The following is a 17,031-nucleotide window of genomic DNA, read 5'->3' as shown; positions in this document are numbered from 1 at the left end:
ACACACACAAAGGGTATTTTACATTCAAGCTCATTTGTTCTTCATTCAGCTTTTATTGATTGCCCCCTGAATGTCAGACATGGCAAGTACTGATGATTTAAAACTATTGACTTAATCAAATAAGAAGAATTCTCAGAGTTTTGACACCCAAACAAAATGGAAGCTTACTTCGGGTTGAGTGAGGTGCATCCAACTACCAGGTAAGTTGTTTGTTCCAAGGTTTAGGGTTACCAGATCCAGCAGGATGTCAGTAAATGCTTTATGTCCTATTATGCCTACGGTAAAATCAAAAATATTTTTCCAATTATGTTATGTAACAGGGACTTTGTTTCTTTTGCTAAAAGAGAACAAAAAATGGATATTTGTATAATCACTTTATTCATATTATTTAAAACTGTAGCCTTTAGAGAACAGAAGACATTTGAAAACATAAGAATCATAATCAAGTTTCCTGAGGCACTCTCATTATTGTGTCTCAGCTAAGTTAAAATGTCTTTTTTGGCCAGGTAATAAATCATTTCAGATTGGGCAAAATACTGAGAATTTATACTTTAATTTGGAATCTTCCTTTGACTTTTTGCTCAGAGTAGAATTAGTAGAATTAAAAAAAAAAAAACAACTGTAAGTTTTCCTATATGCAGTAGAGGACAACAGTAAAATATTTTGGTGAGTATGGGATAAAGGTGTTTCAAATGCACACAAATCACCACTGTTATCAAGGTAACACATTTATCCTCATTTTGTACTTGGCTCAGAAGAGATTATTTTTTTGTTTTGTTTTTGTAAATGCAGGGAGACTTGAATTGTTAAGTTACTGGACTGGAAGTGATAATTTAATTATCCAATTGGCTCAATATTCCAAAGTATTTCATAAAAGATCACTAACCTTTTAAGTGCTTTGCTTTTATACATTAATCTATTTTTACCCTGTCCAAAAGAGAAGTCTGTTTTGTCTGTCTCTCATTTCAAATTGCATGCGCATGCATTAAAAAAAGAAATAGGAAAACAAAATAAATGAATCTGCTTAAAAAATGTCTGTCTAACCCTTCTGACAGAAGTACCTTCTAGAGTCAGGAGAGACTCCTACATGTATTTGGGTCTTTCAGGTCCAGAGTATAGAGCTATCTTCCTTGTTTAGAAATAAAAAGAGTAGAAATAGAAACAGATGTAGCATCTCAAATTTTTCTTTTTACATATGAATTTTTGGCATTTATAAAAGTCCAATGTGAACCTTAACATTTCTTATAACCTTTAAGAAAATGCACGAATCCTTTTAAAATGTCAGTGGTTCAAACTCAGCCTCTTGATAAAATACACAAACCAAATACACAATTTTGAGATCTGGAAGTTAATTTTTTGGGTGGCAAGTGCAGAATCTTTCTTCCTTTGATATGCCTGACCATCCAACAGGTCATTCAGAAATAAATTCTCTATCCTTTTTGATCAAAGCTGAGTATCCAATTTTATAGAGATGAGAAACATTTTCCCAGGGAGTGGAATGTTCAGTAAGATGAGCTTTATTTTCAGTAAAAACCACATTGGATTTTAGACAAGTTAGAAATAATCACTCATGTTCCTCAAGATGAAGCCATAAATAAAATCTATTTTATGAATCCATGAAGAAGCTCAAAGTATTTAAAAATTCTGGTAGAGATGCAATATGTTTCTACTGTCTTTAATAGCTATGGTGCAAGCAAAGTGTTGTAAGACAATACTTCCAGCTTACGTAGCAATTATCTGGTGACCTTAATGTGAAATGTGAAAACTTTTTAATATTTGACCTGGTCACCTACGTGGCCAAGGCATATGGCAATATGACCTTCACATAAAATATGATAACATAAACAGAGAAACTTAGAAATCTTATTCATGGATTCCCCCCCCCCCCCCAAATACCTCTCTTTCAGTTTGGCCCTAAGTTAGTTATTTAATGCAGGTGTCATTTACAATTATCCAGGAAAGATGTTAATTGTATGCCAGGCCCAAGGAAACTCAGACCATAATCATAGTCTAGTCACCTTTAGCAGTAACTCTGCAAGAGATGACATCAAAATAACACCATTGCTTAGAAGTATCACCTCCATCTAAAGAACGTGAAAGAATGTGTGGATGTAGAAGTAGACTTAGGTACAGGAAGGGGCGCCTGGGTGGCTCAGTTGGTGGCTCAAGTCGACTCTTGATTTCAGCTCAGGTCGTGATCTCAGGGTCCTGGGATCGAGCCCCGCATTGGATTCCACATTCAGCGGGGAGTCTGTGTCAGGATACTCTCCTTCTCCTCCTTCCCCCCACCCTGCTTCCCGGCTTGCTCCCTCATGTGCATGCACTCTTGCTCTCAAATAAATAAATAAATAAATCTTCTTCTTTTTTTTTTTAAAGAAAAGTACAGGGTATTTTTGCTTTGTCTGAAAAATGCCAAATGCCTTCTGTGTTTGATGTGAAGACTGGTTACTATTTTACTTCTAAATTTCAGATTAAAAAGATTTTGTTTTTGTTTTGATCAATGACAAAGTCAACATCTGTCATATTACTATTCACTTTCATAAGGGCTTTCTGAGTTTGATGAACAAGCAGAATTAGGTTTCGTGTCACCAGTGGAAGACAGTGTTCTTGTATTCCATAAATGGATAGCTTTCCGAGGGTCAAAATTATTAATGTCTGGAGAATTCAACTGGATTATCGGGAGGTCCATCATACTTTCAGCCTTGATCTTGGCATGCATTTGTGACTTGGCGCGTTTCATTTGACTAAAGCCACGTTCTGCCTCTGTGGAACTTGCAGGGAGGGTCAGCACTAGGTCCACTATTGTCAGGATATTTGGATACTTGTGTAAGTAAACAGAATTCACAAAATCCCAGGTCAATTTGCGGATGTTCTGAAATCTAAGGGGTGGGAGGAGAATGAAAAATGTAAAAGATTGAGACTCCCAAGTTTCATTCAAATATTTATAAATACCAACTTTGCTTACCTAGCATATATCTCTAATTTCAACATGCTCCATTCAGTGTCTACTTCCTCGATCTCCACATTGGCAGCTTCCAGTACTGGTTCATAATGGGCAATCAGTATAGATACCTCTTTTTCTCCAAATTCTGCCATTGATATACAAGAGAAAAAGTCAAGATATGAAAGAAACCTACAGAGGATCAAAGAACAGTAGGTTTGGAGGTAGTGCATATAGGGTACCTCGGTTTATCTTTGCGGGCCACAGTTTAAAGCTCCCAATCATGGTAGCCTTCACCACATCCTGGCTGGCATCTCTGAAGCAGCCTTGCAGCCTCTTGATAAGATGTGTTAAGACTGTGTTTCTTACATCAGAAATGTCTCCCTCTCCTTCCAGGCAGTTACCATGAAAGTGCGTGACAGAATCCACCCAACGTTCTTTTGGTCCTGGTCTGGGAGGAAAAAAAAAATCCCCCAAGTAAACAATTAAATGAAAAGGCACCTGGCAAATAATGTCCCCAGTCATACTATCTAAGTTTGACATTTGACATTCCCCAATTCCTCACTTTGTTTGATATATTCTGAGCACTTCCAGTGTTGACTCTAACACGGCAAATACGTCAGCAATGGAAGAATTTCTGTTCTGATTGACACGGGAAAGAATGCTAAGTACATTAATGACATCCACTAAGAAATGGATGAATTTAACAATGTCTGCTTGGAGAAGGAACACTAGGAGTTCCTTGGCTTTCTGATGACTGGTGTTTTCATCTGCCTGTAACATAGATCGGGAATAAAATACCAGTTTATTGTTCTTAAAATTATTATTTCAAATTGCTCCATAAAGATATTCTCTGCCACTCTGGAAAACTAGAACAGTATGGTATGTCACAATTACTTACCGAAAGCAATTGCTGGACTATTGCAGGATATCCCTTGAGAAAGTTCTGGAGGGCTGCCTGTAATTCCTGAAGCCACCTCCTGCCCCTTCTTGAGAAGGCATCACAGGCCGAAGGTGAAGGCTTTTGAAAGCAGTCATCAGAGAACTCCTGAGAAGAGGGGAACTGTGGTAGAAGTGGTAAACGCTGTGAAGAAGGTTTCTGACATCATTGTACAGGGGAACGCTCTGGAACACTGCCTTGTAAGATAGTTCAAGATGATGTGCAAAGCAGTACACAGTCAGCACACATGGCTGGATTTCTCTTAAAAGCAGAGCCACCCCATTGTTTTCTCCCTCTGGGCCCGGGACACCATCACTTCGAAAACCAACCAGTTTCTTTGCCCAGTCTTGGTTCGATAGCTTAAGTTGAAGATTTCTTTCTAGAGTTTTCTCAATGGCATTTCTTATTGCCAAAGGATCCTTCTTGTCTACTGTCTGTACCCCAACAATTTAGCAATGCACTTTTCCTGCACGTGCAAACTGCACATAGACAAGTTCAGCTTCCTCGGTTGAACTGTCTGTGATTCCATCACTGAGGACAGAGAAAAATTTACTTTGTTCTAGTTTCTCTCTTAGATTCCTCCGTTCTACTTCAGGGATAAAATACGTAAAGGTTCTTGCTGATTTGTTAGTTCTGAATACTGGGCCAATATCAATCCCCTTCATATCATCCAACTTGCACATCCAGATAAAGTCTTTGAGGGGACGTCCCGTCTTGGCGATAGCATGGCATGATCTGAATAAGTTCTCTATTCTCCCAAGGGTGATTTTGCTCATGGTTGTCACCATGAGCTCTGTGGTGGTGCGGTTCACTGGAGAACCACTCGTTGCTTCCTTTAATGAAGCCTTGGCGTGAGCCTCACTAAGATGATGTGCGTTGAGAAATTCTGTCCTAAAGTTGTCAGTGCCGTAAAAAAACTCACTTGATTTCCCCGTGACTTCACTCCATGTTTACGACACAGGCCACAGAACATAAGATTTAGTATCTCATCATATATAAGCCAAGGGTATTTTTTTAGGCAGATTTTCAAAAATTGATTGTTTCTCCTTGGAAGGTAATGGTCAAGCTTCTGTGGCCTTTTCTGCTTTTCAGTGATTTGGTTCAGATCATCTGGAAGATCCCTGCCTTTAAAATAACTCCACATTGTTATTTTCGGTAATCACCAACATCTACCCTCAGTTTTGCTTACTCTCTGCCCCTAATACATGCTCATTACTTCTGGAAAAAATTACAGTGAGTGCTTACAAGTAGTACGTCAGCCATTCTGGTTAGTGTTTTAAGTGGCTTATACCATTGAATCCTCATAATCCATCATCCCTATTTTATAGTTGAGAAAATGGACCAATTACCTGTCACTTTATGGATAAAAACAACTAGGACACAGAGAGGTTAGTTTGTTGGATGTCACAGTGCTCATAAGTGGTGGAGTTGGGGATCACTAGCAGGTGGTCCGACTCCACAGCCCCCATGCTTACCTACTTCACTATTACAGGTTTCTCATAAGGGCAAAGGGTGCTATGTTCTTCTTCACTCTAGAATCTGGTTCTTATGCATAAGAGGGACATTGCTTTTTGCTGACATTTGCTTCCTGTGGTGAGAAGGAAGAGTAACAGGACACGCACACAGCACAGTCTAGAAGATTTGCCTTGGCCATCTCTTCCTTCCCGCCACAGGCCCGCCTTCTGTGGCAGGACCAGAGCCAACCTGTTCATTTACAGAAAGGGCTTGAGGCTTTGAGATCCATCCTACGTGATTTCAAGGAGCTGTGCCTCATGCCTCATCTTTTTCTCTTCCCTAAAGATCTAATTTCTGAAACCTACTTGTCAGAGTGTGGAATATATATGTATTCATCTGGACAGAAGGACAGAAAAATTTTAATTACACAAAGCAACGTCCTAAAATACAGTTTCTCTCTGAAGGCAGGCAGCCTGGACCACATATTTATTTCCCTCCTTCGACTTCTGTGACCCTACTGATCATTAGATTATATTGTCCTATTTTATAGTTTAATGAAAAAGTGAAATATGTGTTTGTGTGATATTATACTAAATTAACTCATGTCGACATACAAGCTGGCGTTTCATTCTGTTTCACTGCTTTCCTGTCCTAGGCTGACTGACAGCCAGATTTTAAACTCTTCTGACAGAACCACACTTACTTCCTCTGTGTTCCATAAGGCCTAGGTGAGCAGTGCTAAGCACTTGGCAGATGTCTAAGAAAATCAACATTCCCAACTGATTTTCATGATCTCATATCTCTTAACATCTTTTACTTGGAAACCTTTGACATTAGTCAATCTGCTGCTGCCTTTCTTACCCGATTTGCATCTAACTTCTTTTTTTTTTTTTTTAAGATTTTATTTATTTGACAGAGAGAGAGAGAGACACCGAGAGAGGGAACACAAGCAGGGGGAGTGGGAGAGGGAGAAGCAGGCTTCCCGCGGAGCAGGGAGCCCGATGCGGGGCTCTATCCCAGGACCCTGGGATCATGACCTGAGCCGAAGGCAGACGCTTAACAACTGAGCCACCCAGGTGCCCCTGCATCTAACTTCTATTTTGCCTTTTAATCAGTTTTTTTTTTTTTTTTTTTTTTTTTGCCATTGTTACTGTTGAAACAGAGCGCTGTTTTGTTTTTTTTCCTCCCAAGTCCTAAATATTACTGTTTTTGCTTAAAGTGAACCTCCTTGTGACTGATACCTCCTGCCTTCATTTTGGGCCCTACACGTGGGGTCGTCGGTCTCCCACACTAGGCCTTTGGCACCAGGCCCGTGACTGCTTGCCACACATCAGTGCTGGTGAGCACAGGAATGAATATATGAGAAAAGAAGTCTCTTGTTATGGAAGGGAAGGACTTTAACTCTCACTACTGATTTAGCTAGCTTTTATGTTTTTAGCTTTATGAACAGATTCTCCAGAAGGTGTTATCTTGAATTCTGAACATGTACTTTCATTTGCTTAATGTAAATTCTCTGGCTTCATGAGAATGTGTTTCCTCCTGAAGAAGCAGCTGAAACTCTGCCCACAGTTTTAACAGGTCCAAAGGCTTCTAGATTTACTACTGCATTTCCGTGATCTGAATCTATGTAGCGGAAGGAGTTCACCCACTGAGAGAACCACAGGACATACTGGGGCCTTACTCCTTTTTGCAGTAATCCCTAGATTTTGCCACATGGAGACATATTCCTGTTAAAAACATCAATCCTTCTTTAGCGTACCTTTTCTAAGAAATATTTCTATGTTTTTGATTTGTATAAAGTCAGACTAATTTAAGCAGGTTTCAGATTACAACAGGGGGCTTACCTCCCTGCAAATATATAGTATCATATTTCTACAATTTTCTCAGAGACACTAGCTTAGAAAGATCCACAGAACTTTCCAATGGTTTCCCCCCACCCCTGTGAGCAGTTGGTCGAGACTCTCCAGAGACACAGAGCAGCATCTGCTGAGCTCTCAGTCTCTTCCTCCCTGTAATCCACACATCACATCATTTGGCTCTAAAGGCCTTTGATAATCCTTTCCTGCGTGTCCTTTGCAAGCCACTTTGAGACTTTACAATCTGACCGCAAGGTCTTTGTGGTCCTCATCTCATGCCTCCTGCCCCAGCTGGTCTGTTTGCTGTTCCTTGAATAAATATATCATGCAACTTCAAAATCTCCACGGGTACTCTATTTTCCCCTTTGTCTGCTTTCCCCTGCTTTTCTTCCTGGAAGGGTCCACTGAAAATTCTCCTCTGGGTTAACCCCTATGCTGACCCACATAGGCAGCAATAACTACTTCCTCCTTTGAATTCTTGCAAAAACCATGTAGCCGAATGATCTGGCTTAGTCACCACAGACAAGAGTTCTGTTTGTGCCTTCTGTCTCTGAGACCAATCACTGAACCTAAGGGTCTCTAAAAGAGGTTCAGAGGAGGGGGCTCTTGTGAGTTTTTAGAACAATTTCATAGCCTTGAACAACTAAATGCTGCCTCTCTTGAAGAAGGAGTGAGGATGCAGAATTTGCTGGACTCTGTTCTCTCTGGATAGCCTCTCAGCTGAAGCCAAAATAGCCATGAACCAAATCTCTACAGGCATTACATGGAATACTGATGGGTTTACAAAGAAAAGGAGTTCTTTTGGTTTAAGTGGGGACTGAGGAACATTGCTAAAGTGTTCTAGTTTCAACAGACTCCAAATTGCTTCCACTGGAAAAAGTCTGTCTTCCTGATGTGCTTGGCACTTGATGTTTAGAGACAAGATGTTCCTACCAAGAGCTTAATGCACTACACAAAATAAGTGTTTTTGTTTGGACTGTTTTTGGTTCCTTGGGGAGCCACATACCTTATGGTTTAATTCTATCAGGTGGTATAATTTTTTTTTTTCCAGAAATGTTCCAGGGTAATGCTGTAGATGCCTGTTGTGGTATGTGACCTTCAGCATACCGAGCTAACATTTTGGGTAATAATTGGAATAGTTTGTATTACTATTGTATAATGTTACATATTATATAATATGATATTACTACAATTATATAATTAAAAGACAATGGCTTATATTACACTTAGATTGCACATTCTATGTGCCAGACACTTCCTAAACACTTCACATAAATTAATTACTTTAATACTCATAGCAACTCCATTGAAATACCCCATTGTCCAGATGAGAAAATTGAGACAGAGAGAGGCTAAGTAACTTTCCCAAGATCATACTACAATCATTTGATGAAAGGTGGATTTGAAAAGAACTGTCTGATTCCTTCTTACCCATGGCTGGGTCTTCTTACTCAGCCAGCCATGAGTAAGAAGTCAATCAACATGGAAATGCTAGCATGGGGCCTGACATATGGAGCCAGACACCATGCCAATATTGGCTATTGTTATAATTCAGAAGATGTTCTCTAAATCTCCCTCTGTGCTGGGAGTACTGTCATGGGAATGATTCCTGGGACAGTCAATGAAAGAATGTCTTGCCGATTTACTGGCTGCTCCTAAGATTCTCAAGTATGGATCTTTGCTGGGTGGCAAGAAAAATACTAGCGTGATAAATTGTTTCATTGCATTTCGCATGATCTTGTATGATCATCATGCATAAGGTCATTTTTCTTTTCTGGCATATTTGCAATGACCATATCAACAAACGGTATTTTATTTCTCATGACTACCTTTACCAAAGGAGATTTAGAATCATTACAAGTGGCAGGTTTTGACCAGGAGAGGAGTGTTGAATATAAGCATTATGGTATATAATGCATTTTCAATTTTCCATTATCTTTAGTAAGAACTATTTTAATGTAGACTTTTATTTTTAAAGCGGGGTAGCTAATATTCAGCAGAAAACTCCTTAAGCTTTAGTTTTATCTGTTTACATCCTGATACTAGTTACTCACAAGTATTTAAAGTCACTAGGTTTACTTAAAGATAATCCGTTTCACTCAATAATTTTATTTATGTAGCATAATTAAAAGTTACCAAAGAACTTCATGATATTATCATTCCTTATAAATTTGCTAAAAACATCTTCCTGTGGACCTAGTCATATGACTATGTGCAAACATGTATGCTTCTTTCCTAGAGAAAAATCCATCTGTTTATCATAGTTTACCATATTTTAGCAAGCATGAAAATTGCATCTTAGATACCATAGGTTACACTGGGATATATGAAATAGTTTACCGTAATGCTCATATTTCTTGGCTTAAAAATAACAGCAATTTTCAAGTTCAAGGAAGAAGTTCTGTAGGATCAGACATTTAGAAAGTGCCACTTTCAGCCAGTTGCTCCATACTTTCAAAACTGATCACTTCAACTAAGGTTGTCTTTTAAAATTCTACAGTTCTAAGATAAATACAGTGGAAGGTACCATAAAAGATTATTTTCCAATTCTTGGGAAGAATATGACAAAAGACTTCACTTAAAAGATGGATGGCTGTGTATCATTTAAGGCAGGGAACAACAATCATGGAGCTGAGGAAGAAAGACTAAAGTCAGAGGATCTTTGCGGGGCTAAGGGAGTCAGGGAGAAAGAGTGAGTGGTAATTTCTGGACTTCCTCAGGGAGACGCAATGTCAACATTTGCAGCCTGGCTTCAAAGAAGTCATCATGGAACTGTGACTCTGGGATGCAGAAAATGGAATGATCATTATTTTGCCTTCCTTTTATAACATTGGCAAGAATAATAACAATGAACATTACTTTTATTGATAGACTACCTGATACTGTGCTAAGGTTTTACATGTACTTAAAAAGCAACATATATATATGTGTGTGTGTGTGTGTGTGCATGCACATGTGTGTGTGTGTATTCAAATAGCATATTTGAGCTAATAATAAAGAATTTAAACTGGTTGCTCATAGACCAGAAGTCATTTTGAACCATTAAGACCCCCAAATCCCACAGTTTTGTATAGCCTTATAAATTGTGCAGTAATTACCATGGTTATTCTTGAATCTGAGTTAATTCTCCAGCTTGGGTGGATGGTGGTGGTTCCTCAGACAGAGAAGGCCTCCCCATGTGTTTGCCTGCAGTTCGTGCAGTTGGGGAAGGAGAATCAAAGCTGTCTCCCGACCTTTCCCTGAACGTCCATACCCATGTCTCTTATCTGCACCTTGGCCAGTGGCTGTTCTCCAATTTGAAATATCCCCTGTATCCCTGCCATCAAATCTCTCTTCTTCCAAATACTTCCTCTGAGATACTATCCCACCAAACTCCTTGACTGACCTCATTGCTCACTGATCCTCTTTTGCTCTGCATTCCCGAGCACTTTTAGAAAGTTCATACTCTGGTCCAGAAAGAACCTAAATAGAAGTTTATATTTTCTTCTTCCTTGCTTGTCTTTTCAAATTACACTCTAAGTCCACCAGGCAAGTGGTTTTCCTTTCACATCTACTTTTTAAAAAAATATACAATTACCTCCCTCCTTGCCCCTCCCTCCTTCCCCTTTCCCCCCTTTCCTTCCTCTTTCTACCATACTTTGAGAGCTGTTGCATTCATTCTACCATATTCAGAAAACAGATAAATGTATCAGTTGACATATTTTAGTCCCAAGGGTTTCTAGAGTTAATCTTCTAAGACATACGCATGCCAACTTACAGCTGCTATTTGTTGTTTTTAAACTTTTAGTTGAGGGGCGCCTGGGTGGCTCAGTTGGTTGAGCAACTGCCTTCAGCTCAGGTCATAATCCTGGAGTCCCGGGATCGAGTCCCACATCGGGCTCCCTGCTCGGCGGGGAGCCTGCTTCTCCCTCTGACCCTCCCCCATCTCGTGCTCTCTCTCTGTCTCATTCTCTCTCTCAAATAAATAAATAAAATCTTAAAAAAAAAAACAAAACTTTTAGTTGAAATGCAGGCTCTGGTTTGGATCCAAGAACGTATTATGGTTATCATCATGAATACAAAAGTCCCTTTTCAAAGGGATTATGAGTGCTTGATAATTTTCAAAATCCACTTCCACCTACTCAAATGCCCCCAAATGCTTTTAATTTTGACCTGCTAATTGGATGATTTCCTTCCCATCACCCTAGTGTAGAATTAAATCAAAGCATATTTCATATTCAGAATCTTTATTCATGTATCTTTTTGTTTTATATGTAAAAAATAGGGTGGATAAAACGAAGAGCAAAAGCAACTCTCGAGAAGGAAATATGTAATAAGAGTGTCTTGTGAAACCCACACAATGGGGCAGAGAATGGAATTGAAATTTGCCTGACTGCCAGATGGAAGGGATTTCACAGGCAGGCTTTATAAAACTGCCATTTTTTTGTACCTGCTGATGGCCGCGTTTCCTTCCTGCCCAAATACTGCCAACCAGAGTTGGTGTCCATCTATAGCTGTCAGGTACTGGAGATGGAGACCACTCATGCTAATTAGATGAGCTGACATGTGCCAGGGTAGGGGGTCACCCAGGGGCCCATGGTTACACCTGTTTCATCCGCTGGGCTTAGCAAAGAGGAGTTCAGACTCAGAGTAAAAGAATGCCCTTTTGACTAATGAGATTTGATGGGGGTTTTGAGAAATATTTGACTTTTAAAAAACAAATGAATATAATCACTATGAAAGTGGAATTGTGTTAGTGCTAGACTAAAGTCAGTTGGAAGATAAAATAAACCTGATTATGAGAGGTGACTTAATTCAGTGAGAAGGGGCAAAAGCCTTGAATCTGAAGAGACCTGGATGACCTATGACCATAGTAAAAACTGCTCTGTGACAGAGTCCAGACCAATAAAATGGAGATGAGATGATAGTCCTACATGACCTGTCTGAATTACTTGTGCTATCAATTGATGGAATTCATTGAAGAATATCTGGAAGTAGAAAGAGACTGAATTAAAAAAAAAAAAAAAAGCCTATGCACATGCTACAGAGCCATAATGATAACATGTGAAGGAAGTAAAGAATTCATGTGCATAAAATATGATGTACACATACATGTGAACACATTCATCAGTTAAGCAAATATTTTGTTGACAGATTCTCTGGTTCTATTCTTAGTCTGTGAAGCACTGAAGGGAAATTCTCTACTCCCTGGTCTCCCTCCACAGACTAGTGGGGGAGACAGAAACACAAACTCATCATCTCAATTCAAACCTTAGACTGGACGTGTGTGTGGAGGCTGTCTCTCTCAAATGCCAGACAGAGTCAGACTCAAGTTTACCAACTTTCTGACCAGGGGCAGGGACAGGCCGAAGAGGAGAGTTACCAGGAACGAGGATCACCACACTGCCGAAGGATTAGTCACTGTTTTCCTCCTGTTTGTTTCATTCAGATCTATGTTGTATGAAGCAAAAGTGTGATAAACTGGAATAGAGTGAGGGCTTGTTTTGGTGACCCGCAGTCCCAGGGGGCTGATTTTACTCATGAGTAAGTGACTGCTACCCTGATTAGTCTTAACCTTTTTTGTGCTTTTTCACCATGATTATTTTTCTTACCTTTAGGTGCGGTATCTAAGAACTGATCTCGAAGACTATCAAGCTGTTCAATGGTCAGGGTGCCATTTTCTTCCTTTTCTACAGGTGGGGGGCGTACTGGGGGAGGGGGGTCTGGAAAGACTTTCATATCGCCATTAATGAAGAAATCTTCTTGGCTTAAATAAAGTTCATTCTGAATTTTTGTAGATGTTTCAATGTGATAGCGAGCCACCTCGGTTAATTTTTCCACACTGAAAATGGAAAAACGAATAAGGTTATCTCCACTAAATACTACTGGGTTAACAGTGTTTGCTTACTACACAGAGTCTATACATTGTACAACTAAGGTAGACAATTCAATCTGCATGTTTACAATTTCCAATTCTCTTCAAACCCACTTTGTGAAAAGGCAGAGTATAAATAAATAAGTGTAGATTGGAAATAAGATATATGCTCATTATAGAGCTCATGGTCACATCTTTATATGAAGCTGAACAAAAAGGGACTTCAAAGATGGTTTTATTAATATTAGAACATATTTTACTGTGTAAGTAAGATGACTGAGAAACAAACAGGGTTTTAGAGGGGAGGGGTGTGGGGGATGGGTTAGCCCGGTGATGGGTGTTAAGGAGGGCACGTATTGCATGGAGCACTGGGTGTTATGTGAAAACAATGAATCATGGAACACTACATCAAAACCTAATGATGTACTGTATGGTGACTAACATAATAAAATTAAATTAAATTAAAAAAAAAAGATTGTGTCAAGAGATACATTTCATTCTAAGTATGCACCGGAAGAAAGTTATATGGCAGAAAAATCTGTAAAATACAACTGTTAGAATGACACATTTATTTGGAATCAGGAAAAATTGTTAAGTTGATCAAATATGATTATGGATTTCTAGAAGAGTGGCTTTTCTCTAAATTTAGATCAAGGAGTTTGATGTTATTTAAGACACAATTGTCAGAATGGACTCTAATAATATAAACCCATTGAAATTGCTTTCTATTTTTACAAATAATAATTCCTAGTTAAATCATGTAGTATAAGCAGTAATAGGTGCAGTGGAAAGAACACTGGAAGCTGAGCTCTCATTCCAGAACACTCCATAGCCGTGGGTCCTTGGGAACTTATTTAAGCTCCCTGAATTTCCTTATCTTTGCATGGAGCCAGTGACACATAACACCATACCTTTTGATTATTAATGTGAAATCACACAGGGCATGGATTTAACCTATACTGGGGATTATAGCTATGGCTCCAATTAAAGGCCACTTCAAAAGCCAGAGAAGTTTTATACACAAATAAATGCAATATTACTGTATTACAGGAAGAATTGTGTTTACAGTTTGCAATAAAGATTGTACATGATGGAAAAATCCATTTTTAATCTGCTTTTATGTAACCCAGCAACATAATATAAAATATATACTGAAAAATTTTAAAAATAGGATTAGTTGCTTTCTTTGAAAAGACAACCCTAGAATTCAACTCCAGCATGCTGTACTGGTGAGTGCCCACAAAGCGTGTATTATCTAATTAGTTTATGCCTCCTGGTGTGTGTGTGCTGGGCGCAGAGGAGAAGGCACTGGAGAGCAACTAAGTTTGCAGCCTTGAGTGAGGATGGCCTCCCACTGCAGACCAAGACTGAGCCATAACCAGGATCTCAAAATGGGTGTGCTCCACCTAGTGGAGGTTACCAGGCCTACCCTTCTCAGGAATGAAAGAGATTAAAAAAATGCCAGGGGAATGAAAAGCAAGATTTGAAGTTCCAAGGGATCTGATAGCTCTCTCTATATTTTCCTTTTATCACCAGAGAGCTTTTACAATAACTAAAACAGAAAGCATAGCTGAACAATCCTAGTTTTAACTTCTTGTTAAAGTTATTCAGGGGTCAGATATATACACATAATATAAATCTGAGAAATTGGGGTACATCTGATAAAAATAAGAAGCATTTACCCTTGATGGCCACATGCATGGGAGCTGTGAATTCTATGAATTAAGAAGATACGTTTTCATTTGTAAGGGGCAGGCCGAGAACAGAACTGAACATCACTGCTCTATGATGGTAATGAGTAACAGACTTTGCTATCCAGCAGTAAAATTATGTTAAGCCTTACTGCAGGAAGGTTACCAGGCTGAGGGGTGTGTGTGTGTGTGTGTGTGTGTGTGTGTGTGTGTTATTATATAGCACAACAGGTATTAAAAAAACTAGGCTGAAGATTTTACAACAGAACTTTCATTATGAGACAAGGATTATAGAAAACAAACCATAACAACTATCTTTCCGATAGCAGTTGTTTCTGAGAATACCCGCCATTTGTATTCTATGTAGGTAGCAACTTCTAAATTTTCAGTAAATGTTTATTCCAAACTGTAGTGTTCACAGAATCTAGATCTAGTAGAATCCTCTGAAGTAGCCTGGTTGCCTTGTTTCCTTTTTTAGATGAAGCCCATGGGGGCCCCCAAGTGATTAGGCAGGCTGCTCATTTGTGCACAATGAGGGAATCCCCATCTCTTGGAACATCATGGCTCCTGACTCTCACTTGAAGGCTATTTCTGCTTTGCTGAGCTGCTTTTTAGGGGAGAATTAAGAGAATGAGACTTTCTGCCCCTCACTAGAGATGAGAAGTCTGAAAAACCTTTGGAACCCAAGAGCAAAGTAGAACTGGGTATTACCCTTACAAGGGAATCAGCCTCACTGGTAAAACATTGCAGTGACTGACTTCTCAGTCTCTCATTAATCAGCCCTGACTAAAAAGTCTGGCATTAGAAAGATATGAAACTTTATCTTCTGAAAAATATTTAAAAATTACCTATAATCGTACCTTGTAAACTAAGGTCCTCATTGAGCAGGGTAAAAACCAAACTCAGAAATGATATGCAAAACTGGACATTGCAACAGGACAGTTTGATACATGACTTATTGTTTGAGAAGAACCCATACAAATGCATTTGTGATTCCCTAAAAGGTCAAAATTTCTATTTGTAAATGCCTAAAAATCTGCCAATTTTGGCCACCAGGAATTAAAAAATACATTTTGGAAAAGCCATGCTGTACATTACCTGGCCATTTCATTCAAGTACCTCTCACCAAGCCACTTTTCCAAGAGTTTATATACATCGACCACCTTTGTTAAGAAATCTTCAAGAAAAGCCAATGCTTTTGTCTTTATCAGTTCAAGCCGGAACTGTGTGGCTATCTCTATTTAAGAAGAAAATTAAGGATTATATATACATGCATTTTCTAACCTACTGAATTCAATTTTAAACCAATCATGCTTCAGTTTGTGAAGATGTAGGTGGACATTTAATTTACGAGTATAGGTAATACCTGATCTATGTTACTGAGAAAAAAAAAGTGTAATGCATGGTAGGGTCATTTGGCAATTTATGTAAGCCAAAAGTATTATAAACTGAGCTTTACATTTACTGCACTTTATAGTAATATATTCTTTGATAAATTGGAGTGGGAAAACACAAATAAATAAAAAGGGGAAGGTACAAAATCTCTTGATGATCTCCCTACTTTAGAATCTCGGGATGGCAATGCCATTGTATTTTCTTAGCACTGGTAAAACTAGGGTAAATCCTCTGTATCCCAGGGCCTATTGCTGCCCATGGCACACTCTAAGGTCTGTGGATTTTACTTCTGAAATAGTTTTTCCATGTTTCTTCTTTGCTTATTCCACTGGCCTAATTTGTTCATTTTCCCAATTTTTTTTCAAAGTCCATTTTGAGTTGCATTATAAGACAAGTGGAAGGGCCAGGAGAATATATCTTATAAAACCATTGCTACCTATAGAAAAGGAGGCTCTTGAGCATTATCGATCCATGACTGCCTCTTCTATGGTCTCTGTTCCCAAGAACTCACTTTCAGGGCCTGTTAACCTCAGTTAGGATTTATTTTCCTAATGAGAGGCCTAAATTATTCTAAACATATAAAACCACCTACGTACACGGCCTTAAGCCTTCTTTCAACTTGTAAAAATCACACAGACTCTAACATATTCTTTCTGTGTCTATTCTCTGAGATTAATTATTGCTGGTGTTCTCCTAATCCCTTCCCAAATTTTCTTTGTCTCTTTTTGAGATCCCGGCAGACAGTTATAGAACAGCTGAATCTAGCCCTCATGTGGTCCTATGAAAACAACCAACTAAATGCTGTACTTTTCAATCATTTTGCTTTGTGTTCTCCTAGACACAACTTGAGGCAGTCACAGGCTGTTTGCCTACTGGACTGTTTTCCACTGAAAAGAATC

The 17,031-nt window shown here is 38.9% G+C and overlaps 1 protein-coding gene across 1 annotated transcript in view; it reads right to left on the bottom strand.

The window, feature by feature from the left end:
* LOC118006482 (sperm flagellar protein 2-like) overlaps nt 1-17,031 on the bottom strand; it is a 165,982-nt gene that overhangs the window by 24,043 nt on the left and 124,908 nt on the right. Inside the window, exons 28-30 of the mRNA XM_034999156.1 lie at nt 15,836-15,974; nt 12,784-13,013; nt 169-275 (exon numbers count right to left, since the gene is read on the bottom strand). Coding sequence (XP_034855047.1) covers nt 169-275; nt 12,784-13,013; nt 15,836-15,974 — 476 coding nt within the window. The remainder of the gene's footprint in view (nt 1-168; nt 276-12,783; nt 13,014-15,835; nt 15,975-17,031) is intronic.

The sequence above is a fragment of the Mirounga leonina genome, unplaced genomic scaffold (assembly GCF_011800145.1).
Source record: "Mirounga leonina isolate KUSES-001 unplaced genomic scaffold, KU_Mleo_1.0 Mir_97, whole genome shotgun sequence".
In the NCBI taxonomy this organism is placed as follows: Eukaryota; Metazoa; Chordata; class Mammalia; order Carnivora; family Phocidae; genus Mirounga; species Mirounga leonina.
Note: the sequence above shows the minus strand (reverse complement) of the source record. Positions and strands in the feature narration are given on the sequence as shown.